This window comes from Crocuta crocuta, unplaced genomic scaffold, assembly GCF_008692635.1.
Source record: "Crocuta crocuta isolate KB4526 unplaced genomic scaffold, BGI_CrCroc_1.0 scaffold197, whole genome shotgun sequence".
In the NCBI taxonomy this organism is placed as follows: Eukaryota; Metazoa; Chordata; class Mammalia; order Carnivora; family Hyaenidae; genus Crocuta; species Crocuta crocuta.
Genome location: NW_027532002.1, coordinates 7,555,423 through 7,572,659, shown reverse-complemented (window position 1 = coordinate 7,572,659; position 17,237 = coordinate 7,555,423). Strand labels below are relative to the sequence as shown.

Genomic DNA, 17,237 nt, shown 5'->3' with positions numbered 1-17,237 from the left:
AGAAAAAAAAAAAAAAAAAAAATTGTTTCCCCTGCCATGATTCAGCCAAATGCCTATCAGGGGAAAAAATCTATTTGACTCTCTCTCCCAAGTCGTTTCTATGGCCTGCCAAAATATGACAGAAGATAGTTCTGCAGTGCTTTTTCTTTTCACAAGCGTGATTTCACTGTTTACTTCGTTCTCAGAAAAGAAGTGCAATATGCTCGCTAAAGCGGTCGACGCTCGGTGCTTTGTATTTCAACACCAGCTTGGGTTTCTTCTCTCACCCACTGTGTTCCTTCTCTTTCCCCGTCACCCCCTCCGTCTCCTGGCCCCGCAGGTTTCACCAGCGACACAACAGATGCAGCCAACCCAGACAATACAGCCGCCCCAGCCCACAGGGGGGCGCCGGCGAAGGGTGGTGGATGAGGATCCTGACGAGAGGCGGAGGAAATTTCTGGAACGGAACCGGGCCGCTGCCACCCGCTGCAGACAGAAGAGGAAGGTCTGGGTGATGTCACTGGAAAAGAAAGCAGAAGAACTCACCCAGACAAACATGCAGCTTCAGGTGCAGGCCACTGTCTCTTTCCTCAGGACTCAAAGGCCCTGTGTACAGTTGGTATTTCCTGTCCCGTCAGGCACTTGTTGACCTAAGCAGTAATACCGCACCTTAGCTCGCAGAGAAGACTGCAGGCTTCCTCCTCGAGCTTTCTTAATTCTGAGACACGTTACAAAACAAAGTAACCATTTAGTTGGGTTTTCTGCAGTGATGTTTCTTAAAATTTTTTTTAAAACTTTATTTTTTAGAGAGACAGAGCACAAGCAGAGGAGGGGCAGACAGAGAAGGGGAGAGAGAATCCTAAGCAGGCTGCGTGTCATCAGCGCAGAACCTGAAGCGGGGCTTGAACTCACAAACCCCGAGATCATGACCTGAGCTGAAATCAAGAGTAAGATATTTAACCGACTGAGCCACCCAGGCGCCCCAGTAACCGTTCAGTTTTAAATCAAGCTCTGAGGAGAGAGAACCTACCCAGCTGAGTCACAGAGCTAAGAGCACAGGCTTTGGTCAGACGGAGGGTCACACTCTTGTTCAGCAAGTAGCTGTGTTTAACCTCTCTGGCCCTCAGTTTCCTCATCTATAAAATGGGAAGAATCACCACATGGAGTCAATGAGAGTAATAAGTGAGCTAATGTCTTCAATGCAGTTTTCCTCACGCCTAGCACATAATAACTCATCAACTATAAGGCAGTTCTTTATATTCACCAGTGAGGGAGTTGCTTTGAGTGACACTAGATTATCTATGATTTTGTTTGGTGGAGGAAAGGAATGCTTATGGATGTTATTTTGCTTTACAGAAAAAGGCATGTTCCCAGCTCATTTTCAAACTCGACACGATTTGAATCTTACAGGACTTTTGCTTTTCGTTTTGAAATGTTTTTTTGTTTAATGTTTTATTTACTTCTGAGAGAGAGACAGCATGAGCAGGGGAGGGTCAGAGAGAGAGGGAGACACAGAATCTGAAACAGGCTCCAGGCTCTGAGCTAGCTGTCAGCACAGAGCCCAACGCGGGGCTCGAACCCACAAACCATGAGATCATGACCTGAGCCCAAGTCGTACGCTTAACCGACTGAGCCTCCCAGGCGCCCCAGATTTTTGCTTTTCATGGGTGGCTCAACTGGGGACATTTTCTAACAAGCCCACTTCCAGGAGTGTTTGAGAGAAGGGGAGGAAACTCTGGTGGCCAGGGCGTCTTCAGCAGACTTCCTGCGGTGCAAATGATGCGTTCAGGGTATCCGTGTCCACACAAAAAGGAATGCCCTGTCCACCAAAGGCAAGAGAGAGCAGCCTAGGAGATTAGGTGACAAGCAGATGACAGGACAGCAGGGAGACTTGTGGATTGCAGCCCGGAGCTTCTAGGAGCACAAAGAGTGGCTGAAGAGGAGAGGGAAGGAGGAAAAGATTGCTTCAAATGGGGAGGGCCTGTACCTTAACAGTTCATAGGTAACTTTCACCTTCTCCCACCTGGTTCTCTGTGCATCCTTAGAAACCAACAATAAGGCTGCCAAACCTCCAAAGCTTTTGCATATTCAAGGCATTAAATGCAAATGACCTTGGGGCATCCAATGTATAAATTGAAAATGTTATCAAGACAGTTTGGGTTATCCGTGGACTGCATATGTATGCTCACCTTTTCCTCTAAATTTATCATCCTTTTTGTGATAGACATGAGAAAGAAAATGGGAAACGTATACATCAGATACGGGGGAAACACAGTCATAATTCTCCCCAGTGGCTTTATAGCTGCACGTGCATGAGGTGGGGGGCCTGGTGTCTTACCTTATTACCCCCCCCCCATTTCTAGTACAGTGGCAAGCTAACATGGTGAGCTCCTGCGTGTCCGCTCTCAATATCTGCTTGTTGAATAAATGAACGAGTTCCCCATCTCTGGAGTGTCCAAGAACTGGCAGCCTGACCACCTGGCAAGGATGTGATTGAAGGGAGTCAAACCACAGTGGGATGGCTGGACTCTTAACACCTCACAAGTGACACCAACTTGAAAGTCTGTAGTTCTATAATCCAACAGCCACAGTGGTATGTTTCGAAAAGCTTTTAGGTAGAAGATGGATAAGCACTTTTAACATCCATAGTAATCATGTTTTTGTTTTTATGTGTAGTGAAAAAATGTAATTAGAACATCAAACCTTCAATTTCACAGATACTCTTAGTAAGGATGAGGCTAAATTATTAAATAAGGAGTTAATTTGTACAAACATGTTGAGTAAATAAAAATTCTGGTGCATGCAGACCTGGCAAATATTACAGCTCTGCAATGACTGAGGTGTGGGAATCCCTGGAATTTGCTACCGGTTCTGAGGTTTGCAAGAGGACCATGAAGTCGGGCATGAGTCCTCAGTCTCGGCACTGTTGGATTCAGGACTTGGTCGTTCTTTGTTGTACCCTGTTCCTAGTAGATATTTAGCAATACCCTTGACCTCTACCCACTAAATATGAGCAACATCCCCTGCCTCACCCCCAAGGTATGACAACCAAAAAGTCTCCACGCGTTGTCAAATATCCCGTGGGGGCAAAATCACCCAGGGTTTGAGAACCACCACCTTAGATGAAGGAGCCATGAACAGCCAGCTGGCACATAACGATGCCAACAAATGTTTAAATCAGTTTTAACCAAAAAGAGCCCTTGCAGAATTACTTTGGCATGCTGGCTGGGGTGCTGGAGCTTGAATCAGAGAGGGAGATCATAGCAGAGATCCAGGAAAAGTGAAGATGCTGCTTTAGTTTTGCAGTCAGATATGTTCATCACTTGGCATATGCCTATATATTACTACTGCTTTTACAAAGCATGTAAGGTAAAATTTACCCTCTACGAGACCCTAATCCATTAATTTTCACCATGTACAACCATACATGGCTAAAGACAAAAAGATCCTAGCATTCTAGCCTCCAAAAACCAGGAAAAAAGTTTGGTTTGGGCTCATCAACTGGCACCAATATTTCTGGTTGTTGAATCAGCACCCAAGGAAGGGACAGTCTCTGAAAAAAAACTAAATTATCGGTGTTTTCCAACCACTGTTTTGCTTCTGAGGGAGGGAAACCACAGCCATGCCGTGTTTTCTGTGATGCAGAGCGGTTAGTATCACGCCTTGTGATGCTGGAGAGGATATGCAGATTCTGCTACCTTTGAATGACCCTTTCCGTCTTACTGGACCTTTGTCAAGAGAAAAAGGTGTCTCTCTTGAGGCTGGTCCAGTGAGCCAAATTTTAAGTAAACAGAAATGGAAGGTGCTAAGCAAACAAACTCCAGCCAAACGGAATATCCAAAGTCTTGGATGGCCGGCTGCCACTTTTGAGTTGTTTTCCAGCATAGAACCTTCTAGCTGGGCTGCAGAGTTTCAGATTGGAAAAAATCAGACGTACAAAAACAAAATCAAACTCCCAGACTTCATTTCCTCGTCTCACAACAAATTTGTACCCAAGAGGTCAACACAGGTTTAGGAATGGAGGGAAATAGTAGAAACTACCCGAGCTGACATTTTAGAAAGAAAGAAACAGAAGGAATCTTCCCATAAGTCACAGTCAGCAAATGGTATGATGAGGACCCAAACAAGTCTTCCCTCGACGTAACCCACTGCTCTGGGAGCTTTTATGGTAGAAAATTCTGAAACGAAAGGAATCCCCGTTCTTTTCTCCAACAGAGTGGCTTAGATCAGGTCTGATTTCATCAACTACTGAGGTGGTGCTCAGTGGATAGTTTATGTGCAGTAGATAATATAGAAATCATCTGGTCACCCATGGAAATAATTGTTTTCTTTTTTGGTGCAAAGACACATGGCCTCAGTCGCTGCTGAAATTTTAGACACATGAGCCCAGGTTTGGGACTTGGCAAGAGAATGGGCCAGATGGGAACTGTTGCCTTACAAATCGAAAGTTCTTTGTTTTAGAATGAAACAAACCTGGCCTCAACCCTAATCTACCCAAAAAGAAAAAAAAAAAGGAAGTGGGGAGAGGCTACACTGTAGGGCCTATTTTGATCATTGATCATTATTTTTTTGGCACAGACTACCGTTTGCACCAGAAAGCATTCTGGGTTTATCACATTAACAAAATGACATCCTCAAAGCCCAAAATGGCAAATGTAGCTATTAGGGGCTACTTGGAGTCCCTAGCCTCTTCCAGTCCCTATCTAAACGTCTCACTGCTTTAGGGTAGTAGCAAACCCAAACTCAGTTCAAATGAAGGAATGATTTCAGCAGGAGAATCGATACCGATTAGTAATGCTTTGCTTTAGCAAAGTACTTTTATAAGAAGACCTAGAACGATTTTTATAACCCACACAGGGGAGTAAAAAAAAAAAAAAAAAAAAAAAATTTGGTGATTTGCCTCAATTCACAAAACAAGGTAATTCAGAGTAAGAAAATGCCTCTGGAAGGCCTGGTTTTTATTTCCTTACTAGAGCTGCAGGCGACATTTTATTTCCTTCATGCGTTTTGAATCATTTGCTCTCTGGTGGTTCTCTTCCAAAACGAATTCAAGGGGATTCTACTTATGTTCCCTTGAAAAAGACTTTTATTTAAAATATAGTCTAGCATTCCCTCTATCAGTCTACATGGAGACTATAAGATGATTGTGTGTGAGCACAGCACACGGTCCACTCTGCTTTCTCGAGGGCAGTGATTTTCAACCTTTCTTAATCCAGAGGCTTCCTATGGAGTCTGATGAAGGCTCTGCAGATTCTTTCAACAATAGAGACACAGACAGGGACATGAAGTTTTGCACTAAAACTGTAGATATAGCTTTGGAATCTGCCCTGATAAGATTTGGAAACATAGACGGTGCTAGAACTGTCTCCTCCGGGAAATATGAGACTTGAAATATAAACGTCTTTGGGAATACCAAATACCAATACCAATACCGAAGTAATTAACTAATGAATAAAAAATATCAAGATCGAGTCCTTCATTAGATTATTAGGTAATTAGCTTTCTCAATAGAAGGGAAAGCAGAAACATTCAAAGAATAAACAAGCATTTTGCTGGAGGAAACTAGAGAACTAATCCACCCATCTTGTTTTGCCATACATTGGTGTGGCAATTTGGGAGGCCAAACCCTATCATTCTGAAATCCGTGTTGAGAGTTCTTTTTCCTGCTGGAGGCTGGTCCACAAATTTCTAGTGCTTCCGTGGCCACTAGACTTTGATTTTGCCGCTATCAGCATCGTAATTGTATGTGTCTGATCTAAACAAGAGGCTGACTGTTCTTCTTTATGGAGAATATTAATTGGCATTCGTTTTCCAACCATAACATATCTAAATAACAATTACTAACACATTAAGAAATACATGATCATTCACATATATCTTTAAAGGATGATCAGTTATCATGGCAGTCTTCAGGTTCCTACATTTTTACAGACCCTCCACCTCCCAGGGTCTCAGTTTCTATATGCAAGATGCATTAGTCTACTGATGAAGTGCTTTGCTAGTCATAGACAAAGAGTGCCGCTCAAGTTATCTAGTTTGTATCAAGCTTTGGTTACAGGCTAAGACACCACATACACTGTTCATAGTGGTGATTGGTGCAATTTTATTGTGGCCTCTCATGGAAGCAAAAGGTTTATTGTGAAACGATTTGGGGCGTGCCAAGTATTGTAGGCAATTAGCTCCTTGTGATTGTAGAAACCCAAAGAACGGAATTCAAAGTGTTTTTTTAAGGAAGGGGTAATGAACACTTTGTGCCTGGGAGAGCTAACCCTGGCTAGAAAAGGTGGGACTGAGCAGGACAGAGCTGGGGAAGAAGCAGAGGCTAAAGTCAACCTCTCCAAGATGGCCACCAGATGGTTTTTTTTTCTTCTAGAAGTCTAAGAAAGCAAGAGAATCTTGTTTCATTTTGTTTTACTTTACTTATTTGTTGTTTCCTCAGTCACAGAAGAAAAGTGTGGCAGGATTTACTACCAGTTGGAGCTTGACTCCATTTTCTAAGAACGATTGTCTGCATTAACTGTAGCTGAGAGCTTCTCCTTAGGGTTCAAGTGTCTTAGCAGTTGTGATTCTAGAAAAGTGCTATGTCTATAATCCAAAGGCAAATAATATGACATTTCATTTTGAGACCAAACACACACACACACACACACACACACACACACACACACACACCCCTTAGTTTTATTTTTCTCCTTTTTTCATTTTGGTTTGTTTGTTTGTTTTTTAACCAGGGGTTGCCTTCTATTTATCGTCTAAAAGTAACTTTCTCTTACACATGTTATTTTAAGCAAGGGGAATCTGGAAAAAGCAAGGAAGGCTGTCTGAATTTAAGTGGGCATAAAATAGGAAAGAATTACTACTTAAGGCTAAAATAAAGTGTCCTATAAATAAAGTTATCCCACAGACTCCAGAATTGACAAGGGTCACTTTTCACAAGGGTCACAGAATTTTCAAGGGCTTTGACTGGGCCCCTTACCAATCACATTTCTTCTGAGGTGGGAGATGCAATTTACCCTCCTGAATGTTTTCAGATTTAAGAGCAATTTTCCAGAGCAATTAAGTGATTTATTCATCATTAATGCTAACTTCTCAGGCTTTTTTATTTTGTAAAATTGGGAGAAGAAAGAGAAAAGCTTTTGTAGTTGAGATTCTTACTATTTTGTTACTTACGTTACTCAACATTTGATTACTTATAATGTATTTTGCAAATGAATTTGGAAACGGGAGGTATTCTTTAAATCACAGTTCAAAAAAACTTCTTTAAATTAACTTCTAGACTCCCAAACTTACTTTTTTAGGTGATAAATATATGCCTGAAAAGCCAAGTTCATATTGAAAGTGTAGATACAACCTAATGACAGCAATGTTAGAACACTCTTTTCTGTGCACTTTTTTTTTTTTTTTTGTCTCCCACATGTGGAGTACAATGCCTGGCAGCCACAAATGAACATTAGCCAGGGAGAGTGTATTATTTATCACAACTATAAATTGGCTTATTTGAGATAGTGCTATGTTTACAATTTAACTTTTATCAAGTGGAAGCACCTTAGAATCAACCATCTATTCTGCATCTACGTTTGTAGACAGTGGTGCCAAGCATATTATTCTACAAAGCTATGAATCTGTCTATGTGAATTACTACACAACGTGGAGACTTGAGGCACTGATCTAAGTGAAAAGAAACACGCGTGGGTGCACACACGCAATCTGTAACACCCTGATATTAATGGCAGAAAGAGTTTATAGACTGAAATTAGACAAACTAGTTAATGAACCAATCACATTAATTTAATCATGCCCCAAACTTCATTGCCCCTTGCCTTCCTGGGCTGACCTCACCCCACCAGTAGAGTATCAACAATTTGTTCCAAGAGCTTCCATGCCTTCTGCTAAGCATGGATTGTGCTCTGCTGTTCCACAGCCCGTTCAGAAATTCTTTTGGGAAATCTGATGGTAGATGAGTTGACTTATTCTGAGGACACTTCAATGTGAAGCCACTAATTCTGCTACTCAGTTCTTCCTAATGCATGTATCACACTCACTCTCTCCTCATACTGAGTGTCAACCTGAGCTTACTGGACAGTATGAAGATGATTATTATAAACACCAAGATTCGCTAAATTCAGTGATCGCTAAGTGTGTGCTGGGCAATATTCGGAGCGTTTTACATCTATTACCTCATTTAATCCTCACAACAACTCAAAGAAGTTTATACTGTTTTTATCCCCAACTATGGAGGGGTTGCTGAAGCTCAGCTGACTTATGTTTCCTGCCTAGGGTCACCCAGGAAGTGTGGAATGGAGATTCCCACCCACGTAGCCTGGCTCCAGAGTTGGTCACCTAAAGGGGATGCTCTGGCCTTTGAATAGGATTCAGCTCATGAGTTAAAAGTCTGGTCTTTTCAGAAAGTCCCCGATAAACATGAGGGCCACATTAAAGGCAAGGTACACATTTTCAGGTGAATCCCATTAGATATCATCCTCCGTGTCATTCAAACATAACAGAAAAGTTTGCCAATATTGCTGTTGAAAATGCATGGAGACTTGTATTCTCTGGTCTTTCCAACACGGCTTTGATGTGTCTCTCTCCAGAATGAAGTGTCCATGTTGAAAAATGAGGTGGCCCAGCTGAAGCAGTTGTTGTTAACACATAAAGACTGTCCGATAACAGCCATGCAGAAAGAATCGCAAGGGTATCTAAGTAAGTCGTTGACTTTTTTTTTTCTTTTCTCAGTGTCCAATTTATTTTTTTGCCACTAATTTTTGCACTGGATTTTATTGAAAGAGCAAAAGTAAAATGTAATTTGCACACCCCGGCAGAAATCCTACTAGAATTCTACAGTGGCTGCCAGACTGTTGCACCAGGGGCATCCCTCTTTTCTGACCCCTACCCATCACCATGCCCACCTCCTCCCAATAATTTCTGGTTGGCCTTTATCCTGGCATTTCACATTGTAAAATCGTACTGAATTCCAGTTCTGCAGCCAGTAGAAAAATCACTTGCTGGAGTCCACCTACCCATGGGCTAGCAGTGTTCCAGAGAAATCCAGGGACTGGGGTACAGGCATTGGGTGGATCATATCCAAGTCCTTAAGGTATATAAGCTGCTGGGCTGAAAAGTGAGTGGCCTTGTCTCAGTTTTCCAATAAGTAGAGTGGACCCCTTTCTCTAGACCCCAGTTTCTGCATCTGGAATGTCAAGAAGTTTAATGCCAGTTGAGTGGGGGGTGGCGGGAGGAGCAAGGATTCATGGCTGAAGGTCAATTTATTTTCAAATAATTTTTTAGATTGAGCAACACAGATTCTCCCACCACATGTGAGTATTTTTCCACATTTGATGTATGGATGGCTATTTGAAAGTACAAAAATGGGGACGTTCACACACCAAGGCTCGAACCCGTGAGATCATTTTGCTGGTATAGAAAGCATGGCTTTGCTTGTAGTGCTAAAGTGGGAAGGCATAGCTGGTGACTACAGTTGAAAGTAAAGTTTTGAAATTAACGGCCAGGAGAAAATGTGTGGAACTCTTCCATTTCTGGTAAACATCTAGCAGTGTTTTCCCGAGTTAGGCCACAGGGGCACCCGAGAAGAGATATATTGGTGTGTGCGTGTGTGTGCTTTTTCCTAGGTCCGGAGAGCAGTCCTCCCGCCAGCCCCGTCCCAGCTTGCTCTCAGCAGCAGGTCATCCAGCATAACACCATCACCACTTCCTCAGCAGTGAGCGAGGTGGTGGGAAGCTCCACCCTCAGTCAGCTCACCACTCACAGAACAGACCTGAATCCCATCCTTTAAAATCCACCGCTTGGTCAGACCTTGCCTCCAAGAAGAGCTGTCGCATATCATGCGTCCTTTCTTTTAAGGGCATTTTTAGAATTAACTCAGACCTGGAAGACTCCTCAGCCCTTCAGAGACTGGCTTTCATTTTTATAGTTATTATGGAAATGTTGTCTTTTATACTTAGTTCTATAAGAAAAAAAGGGAGTTATGCAATTAATTAACCTATCAGCTTGGGAAATGCTTTGGTGCTTTTCTCCAATTTTCTGGTACCAGTTCACTTGTTTATAAACTGAACTCTTTCTGTATATAGATATGGTTTCGTTCTTACTGGTCCAACCCTTTGCCTGAGACATTGAATCTTGTTAAACCGCAGCTTTTAGCCAAAATGAGGCATACCAGAGGTCACGTAAACGGATGCAAGGTAACTGGGTGGTGAGTCTGATGACGTTGTAACATATGCTGAGTTTGTGCTGTGATGTCACCAGAATTCCAGATAAATACAGAGCCTTTTCCATANAGATAAAACCACCAAACATCTCGTCACCTCCCCTCCTACTCTAGGTCCCCCTCCTTGAAATACCCTCCAGTTTTCTCCATTCTTCCTCTCCATTTCCACCTTTTCCGGGGCCCCCTATATACTCTTCAGTTTTACTTTCTTCTGTTTTATTTTTCCGCCTTTAGCATTGCAGGTAAAGAAGAAAATAATGCTTAAAGGGAAAAAAAAACCAAGTAAATCTCAGAAATACGGATCTAGCCATTGCTTCTCTTGACTGTGACCCACAGCTGGAGTTCATTCATCTCTTGCTTTTTATAAAACGGGAAGCAGGAGATGTACATTTTAATGTGCCTGATTTAATGTTTTTAATAATCAGAGCAAATAAAAGGTGGCTTAGCCATAGGTGAAACACTGTTGAATGCCAGCTGTGGAGACACCAGGGAAGGGAGTCTGTAAGCCTTGATTGTGAAGGTCCACATTGTGATGTGGGCTGTAACATCACACCCTCGAATTACAACTGGTTTTATATGGCCTGTCTATGAGGCTGAAAATCCATATACTATATAATAATTCAGAAGGGCTCTATTCACTACACAGATTACATGGGTCAATCATCAGCTGCTAATAGACTAAGATTTATTAATTTTTTTTTTCTTAAGCCTATGGAACTGGCTTTGCAATTCTGGTGGGTGAAAGTAGACGTTCTACTGGAGGAACAAAGAGAGAAAGAAAACCTGATGTTTCCCTAGGGGTGCTTTTAGCACCCCCTCCTCCCGGACAGCCAAAGCCTTTTTTGGCTGCTGCAAGAATCGGGTGGATATGGCTACTCTAGTCTTCTGAATAATTCTGATCTATATTTTCAACAACTTTCATCAGCTTGCCCATTATAAAAAGCAGATCGTCCCAAACCACGGTTGCGCCTCCTTGAAACAAGCCATTCTACTGTGCTAATGTGTTAATATCACATCTCGCAAGTAACAGGCTAATGTTTCTCTCTAGCAGTCTAGACAGGTGCTGGTGTTTCATCTCCATTTGAATGCTTGACGTCCTAACGTGAGTGTGTGTGGGTGCGCGCGCGCACATGTGCACGCACATGCCTGTGTGTGTTCATGGGATTTAAAATAATAGTATTTTATAAAAGGTGTAGCTTTTATAAGTTCAAAAAAGGGAAAGATATGTGTTTGGGTGTGTGTATATGTGTTTATCTCTCCCTGTAGCCTAAGAATCTATTTTGGAGAAAAAAGAAAATATGAGGGCTGTGAAGCATGATTTTTATAATTAGTTTCAGTTGTATCTAAAAACTTAGTTTTTGAATCAGGATTTATCAACTTTTGTTTTTTTTCATGTATGCAGTGCTTTCAAAAGAAAGTTTTGAGAGTCTGGCAAAACTCATGACTGGATATATGGCCTAAAAATCAAAACAAAAGCAAAACAAAAAACACACACACAAAAAAAAACAAAAAATTTTTTTAAAAATTTAAAAAGAAAGAAAAGAGAAAAAAAGAAATGCAAATTAAAAGGATTTTCTATTATATTTTAGACAAACATATCTTTTTTTAAGTATTTTAAATACTGAATTCATAGTTTTGTTTTGATTCCCTGCAGTAACAGCTGAATGGCTGAACCTGTTTTCCTAAGAAATATTTAAGATATATCTCTATTCCGAAATTAAATTTTTTCGAAACTCCTTTCTAGGACCATCTATGTGTCTCTCTAAAAAAAAAAAAAGAGAGAAAGAGAGGAAAGAAAGAAAGAAAGAAAGAAAGAAAGAGAAAGAAAGAAAGAAAGAAAAGGGAAAAAAGCTCATTGAAATGTTTGCTTGGATTTAAAAAAATGTTTTTGTTTTATTTTTATTTTATTTCTTGCTTTAAGTAAACAATAATTTTTTTTTTCTTTACTGCATGCATAGCACTTAATGAAGTGGATTTTTTAAAAATCCACTGGTAATATCAGAATGTCCAGGGAGTGGGCTGTCACTAAAATTATGGTTTACTTTACTTCTGTTCCACCTCTTGATTGAATATTTAGTTGTTAAACTGAAAGCCTCTGTAGTGAAGAACTTGCCTGAGTTTTCTTAATTCAGCAACTTGACAGTTTGACTGATGTGCATTATATAGAGCTCAATTATGTCTGTTTTTTATGCTAAGCAGGCAAACCAACCACACACACACGTTAGCAAACGGGCCTCAACGTATAATTAGAATAAACTGTCTTCTTGTTATACCCAGGGCCTTTAGGTATGTTCATTAGCAGTGTGGAAATACAGTAAATGGAAGATGCCAGCTAGTTGTCAAGGCTTCTTGAAACCCTGAACAGAAAGGCTCGTTGGTCAAATCCAACAACGCTCGGCTTATCAATATAAGTACTTCACCAGAAGGTTCAGCCTTCACCAGACCATAGAATAAATCAGTCTGCCTGAAAAACCTCTCCTTGTCCTACATTTTTTGCCAATGTGGGAAAACATCTGTTTGCTGCCCCATCCTCCTCTCCCACTCGATCACCAGATCATCCACCCATATCTCCTCACATCCATTGCAATGACCTTCAGAGCACCCAGGCTGAGCAGGGAAGGGTCCTGTAACACTGCCTCTCCTCATTCATGTGTGGTTTTTTGTTTTGTTTTTTGTTGGCAGCATCTGCGCTTGAAGTCACTGCCAGCCTACCTGGAAATTTCTGTGGCGCTTCCCCTGCCTTATGTAATGGGACATGACAACTTAGATAGGGGCACCTGGTGGCATTTCTACCAGGTGACCCTAAATCGAGGCATCCACATCTTAAGTGTTCCTTCTGAAGACATTTCCCAACATACGATGCCAGGGCAGGCATAGGGAAACCCTTGCCATGGATGAACATACTCATTTTAATACCTTTAATACCACCTTTAATACGCCCACTCATCTCTCTCCTCCCTCCATGTTAGTGTGTGGGAGTCCCCGTATTTAACGGCCTGTGGGAGACCAGTTTGTGTGGCATCCCGCATGAACTGTTCCAATCAGGGTGACTTACTCAGAGCAAATGCCCATTGGAGCCTATCCCGTCAAAGGAATCAAATGCAGCACATGTTCTCAATAGAGGGGCAGCAACAGTGAATGTGCAGGTGGTTTTTGTTGCCCGTTAAGTAAACTTTAGTGCGTTAGTTGAGTTTGCCATTAAAATCTGAAACCAGCTGCGGTGAAAGACCAGCCTTTGGCTGGCGAGTTTTAAGCATCAGTAACTGCTCTCAAACTAGCCATCCAGTTTGGATAGAATGTGCTTCTTTCTGGTTAATAAAAACCATCTAAGAAAATATATATGTATGTATGCGTGTATACAGTGGAATTCAAGGACCAAAGCAAAATTTGAACAGGAATCTATTAATTTAGAATTTTATAAGATATTTATTAATAAATGTTATTTTAAAACATTCCATTTGAACAGTATTCTTCCATAGGATCTACTTGTTTTTAAAGTGTTAGTTCATAATAAACTACTCTAATTGTGTATATCTTCATTTTTCAGGGTTTCAATGGCTACTCTCCATCATTTGGTGGAAATGTTTCGCTTAGATCTCTGTGCATAGAAATTTCAAGGATTTTTATTGCTCTGTGAGTTATTTTTTTAGTCTGTGTTCTGAACAGTTTTTTAAACATTTATTTCTTTTTTTTTCTTAATTTTTAAAGTAAGCTCTTTCCTGTAGGAAGCAGAGTTCAGCTAAAGGGAATCAGTAACAGTAACTGGAATAACTTTCTTATATAAGCGTAAAAACAACTTCATCTCTGCTTCTCTCAGCCCCACCCCAATTTCCTAGAATGCCTTGCACTATTCAGCTTCCTTTGTGCTCTTTTTGTCCTTTCCCAAACAATGTGCCCTAGCTTTAAGCCATTCAAGTTCCATTATGCCGTATATCTGAGAAGGAAAAGGAAACAACCCATTTAAATTTGAATAAAACTGTGCCTATGCGAGCAGTAGCAATTTAGAGTCTCTCTTCGGCTTTTAAGATAATTTATATTTTAAAATTGCACTTTAGCTTTTTCTGATCCCTGTTTCTCTTGTTCTCAGACCCCCTCCGAGTCCTCAAACTTGCCTCTGCTCCCCACTTTCCAGCACCCCCACTTCCCCTCCTCCTAAGGCTCTGAGCTGCACCCTTTAAAATACTTTACAGAATATTTGCACCAGGTACATTTGCGTAGTATCCTAGCAAAGACCCGTTCCTCACGTCAGCCTAGGAGAAGCCTGCTACAGGAAAACCAAGGAGAAGAGCCAGTTTATATTCTTTAACCCTTTATTCATAGCATGTTTTTAAAAAAATGTTATATTATGCAACAGATGTGAGGCAGCAGCTAAGCTACACTTAAGAATTTTCTATCTCATCCTCCAAACCAAAGTGTCCTGAATGAGCCAGGAGACTTACTCTTTTGTGCATCGTGGTGCACGTGGACTGTTGTCCCAGCGATTGTCTCTCTGAGGCTGCTGAAATAATAGTGGCCCTGTCTGTGTCATTCCTAGATTTCAAAAATACAATGTTGCCTTGTGACGTAATTAGGGACAGCACCTCTATTTTACAATGATAATCTCAGAAAGGACAAGAAGACACTGAAGCAATAAATGTACAAGTAAAATTCAATACCAAAACAAAGAAGTAAAAAAAAAAAAAAAAAACACAGAAAACCCTAGCTCATCGTGTTGTGAAAACGAAAAAGTGTACGTCCACTCAAAATATTTTACTATTTCTTGTGGAGTTTTTCAGTGATGTAATGCTTATAGCCAAATTGCTTAAAGAGTGTTTATATATTTTTTTCCTTATAAATTGTCTATTTTTTAAAAAAAGAAAACTATTTACCACAAGTTGGGGGGGGGGGCGGTAAGGCCAAATTGCCAGCATTTGTTAAAAGATTGATATTCTTAAGTGGCAGACTCTGATACCTTTCCAAGCTTATCATCAGAGGGGAATCAGTCATGATCAGCTATTATATTTCAACCAACTTACCATATCTAGCTCATTAGAAGCCAGGATGTAGAAAGTGCTTCTCAAGAGATTTAGGATTTCTTACATTAAGTTTCATATTATAGAACTTTCTAGGATTTTTTTTTTTTTTAAAAAACAGAATCATTTTAACCTCAGGACTGAGAATGTGGAACCTTAATAAATTAGCTTTAAGTATATCATTAAAATCTTAGGCACAATAAGCTCATTAGATTCTAATTGGCTCCTTTGAATGCCAATATCACAGACAGGAGATCATGGAAGGTATCAGCAGTGCTGCAGGGAAGGGCGTTTCAGAGAAGGAACCGTTCCTTCCTAACCAGCCAGCTGGTAGAAGAGAAGACCTACTCACCCTTTCTTCTACCTTCTGCTAAATCACACCTGCCTCACGGAGAGAGTTCTGCCTTTGAGTTTTGTCTTCGAGAAATGATAAGCTTGAAATGTTCTCCCTGGAGAGGACATAGGGTTTGGGATCTTCTGAAAAGGCCTGGAAAAGATGACTCCGTTCAAACACAATTTTCTAGGACAATTGGAACATAGATATTGTCCAAAAATAAAACTTAAAAAGAAAAGTTTAGGGCTATGCAAAGTGCTAACTAAGGAAGTCCCAAAAAAAAAAGGTGCTGTCACTTTAAGTTCTGGACTAGGGGTGGGGGGTTGTTTGTAATTGTAAACAGCAAAGCATTTATGTTTGTCTGTCTATTTGTAAAGCAACCACCTTCCTTACTGGAAGGAGAAAAAAAAAATTGGGGGTACATATGTGTAAATACTTGCTGCAGCATTTAATATGTTCAATTTTATGTTAAGCTTTTTGTTGCATTGTGAACACATTTATTGTTATCAATGGACAATGAGTTCATTAAGACTGTTCAACTAGGTCAGATTTTTACATCTCTTTGGAGCAAGAAGAGACAAGATTTTGTGCATTTGTACAAATGTTAATAATATCACTGCAATTCCAATATAATAAAGCACTCAAATGCAAATAATACATGTAACTTTTGTATGATGAAATTCGGGTTTGGGGACAACAGTATCTATTCTGCACGTGGTCTCATTCATGCCTCATAAATCAAGGCTTACTCTTTCGGAGTCGTGATTATCTAGGGACAAAAGGAGGTGAGATTTGTCTCCTTCTCAGACCACGACCACACTTTCACTGCCTCTTCCATCCAACTTCCCAGCCGAGGCCACCGGTCTAACACATTCACGGTGGTTGGCCACACAACGAAACATCTCATTGGGGTCAACAGATTTGAATAATCAAGCAATATGGCCAGCATAAATTCACGTTCAAGACTTCTAGGAACCAAGAAGGACATGCTGGCCACTCAGGCAATCAAATCCTAGAGTTTGCTGCTTGGCTGCCAGAGAAGTCCTAAGGACAGTCCTAGCCCCTTGAGATGTGCACCCTTCCAGTTACCAACCCCCCTTCCTTCCCTTCTACCTTCCTTCCCTGCACTTCTTTCATTATTTTTTTAGTCACTCTCCTCTTTCTCATTCAATGTCCTATCCATTGGCATGCCAGAATCCAACCATCATGTATCACCGACTTTACCATTACAGCCCTATCCAAATAACCAGCAACTCTTACCTAGATTACTGCAATACTCTCCTAAATGGCAGCCAGAGCAAAAATTTGAAAATGGAAGTCAGACCGTGTCCCTCCACTGCTCAAAATCCTATCAGGACTTCTTCCCTCATTCAAAGCAAAAGCCAGATTCCTTGCTACTAAGTTCGGTAAATGCCCTCCATGACCTGCCCCCTCATTAATTCCCTGATCTCATCTTCTACCATTTTCCTTTCCCCTCATACCTCTCCAGCTCCACTGATAACTTTGAAGTTCCTCAAACATCGCTTAAGCCGTCCACCTGAGAGTCTTCACTCGCTGTTCATTCCCTCTATGCAGAGTATTTTCTCCCAAATGTCAGCATCACAGCCTCATCTGCTTCCCTACTAAGTAAGCCTTTCCTGACCATCATCTATGCAATTATGTCACCCTAACTCTTCATTCTCTCCTGTCT

General features: G+C 41.0%; 1 protein-coding gene across 6 annotated transcripts in view; it reads left to right on the top strand.

Moving 5' to 3' along the window:
- CREB5 (cAMP responsive element binding protein 5) overlaps positions 1-16,184 on the top strand; it is a 492,421-nt gene extending 476,237 nt beyond the window's left edge. For 5 of the 6 annotated variants that reach the window (XM_077775422.1, XM_077775423.1, XM_077775425.1 and 2 more), the window contains 3 exons: positions 320-547; positions 8,571-8,679; positions 9,606-10,270. In XM_077775422.1, coding sequence (XP_077631548.1) covers positions 320-547; positions 8,571-8,679; positions 9,606-9,769 — 501 coding nt within the window. In that variant the 3' untranslated portion in view covers positions 9,770-10,270. Of the gene's footprint in view, positions 1-319; positions 548-8,570; positions 8,680-9,605; positions 10,271-13,748; positions 13,835-15,460 lie in introns of those variants that run through there. The other variant, XM_077775424.1, reaches the window with a different exon arrangement.
- The last annotated feature ends 1,053 nt before the right edge of the window (positions 16,185-17,237 follow it).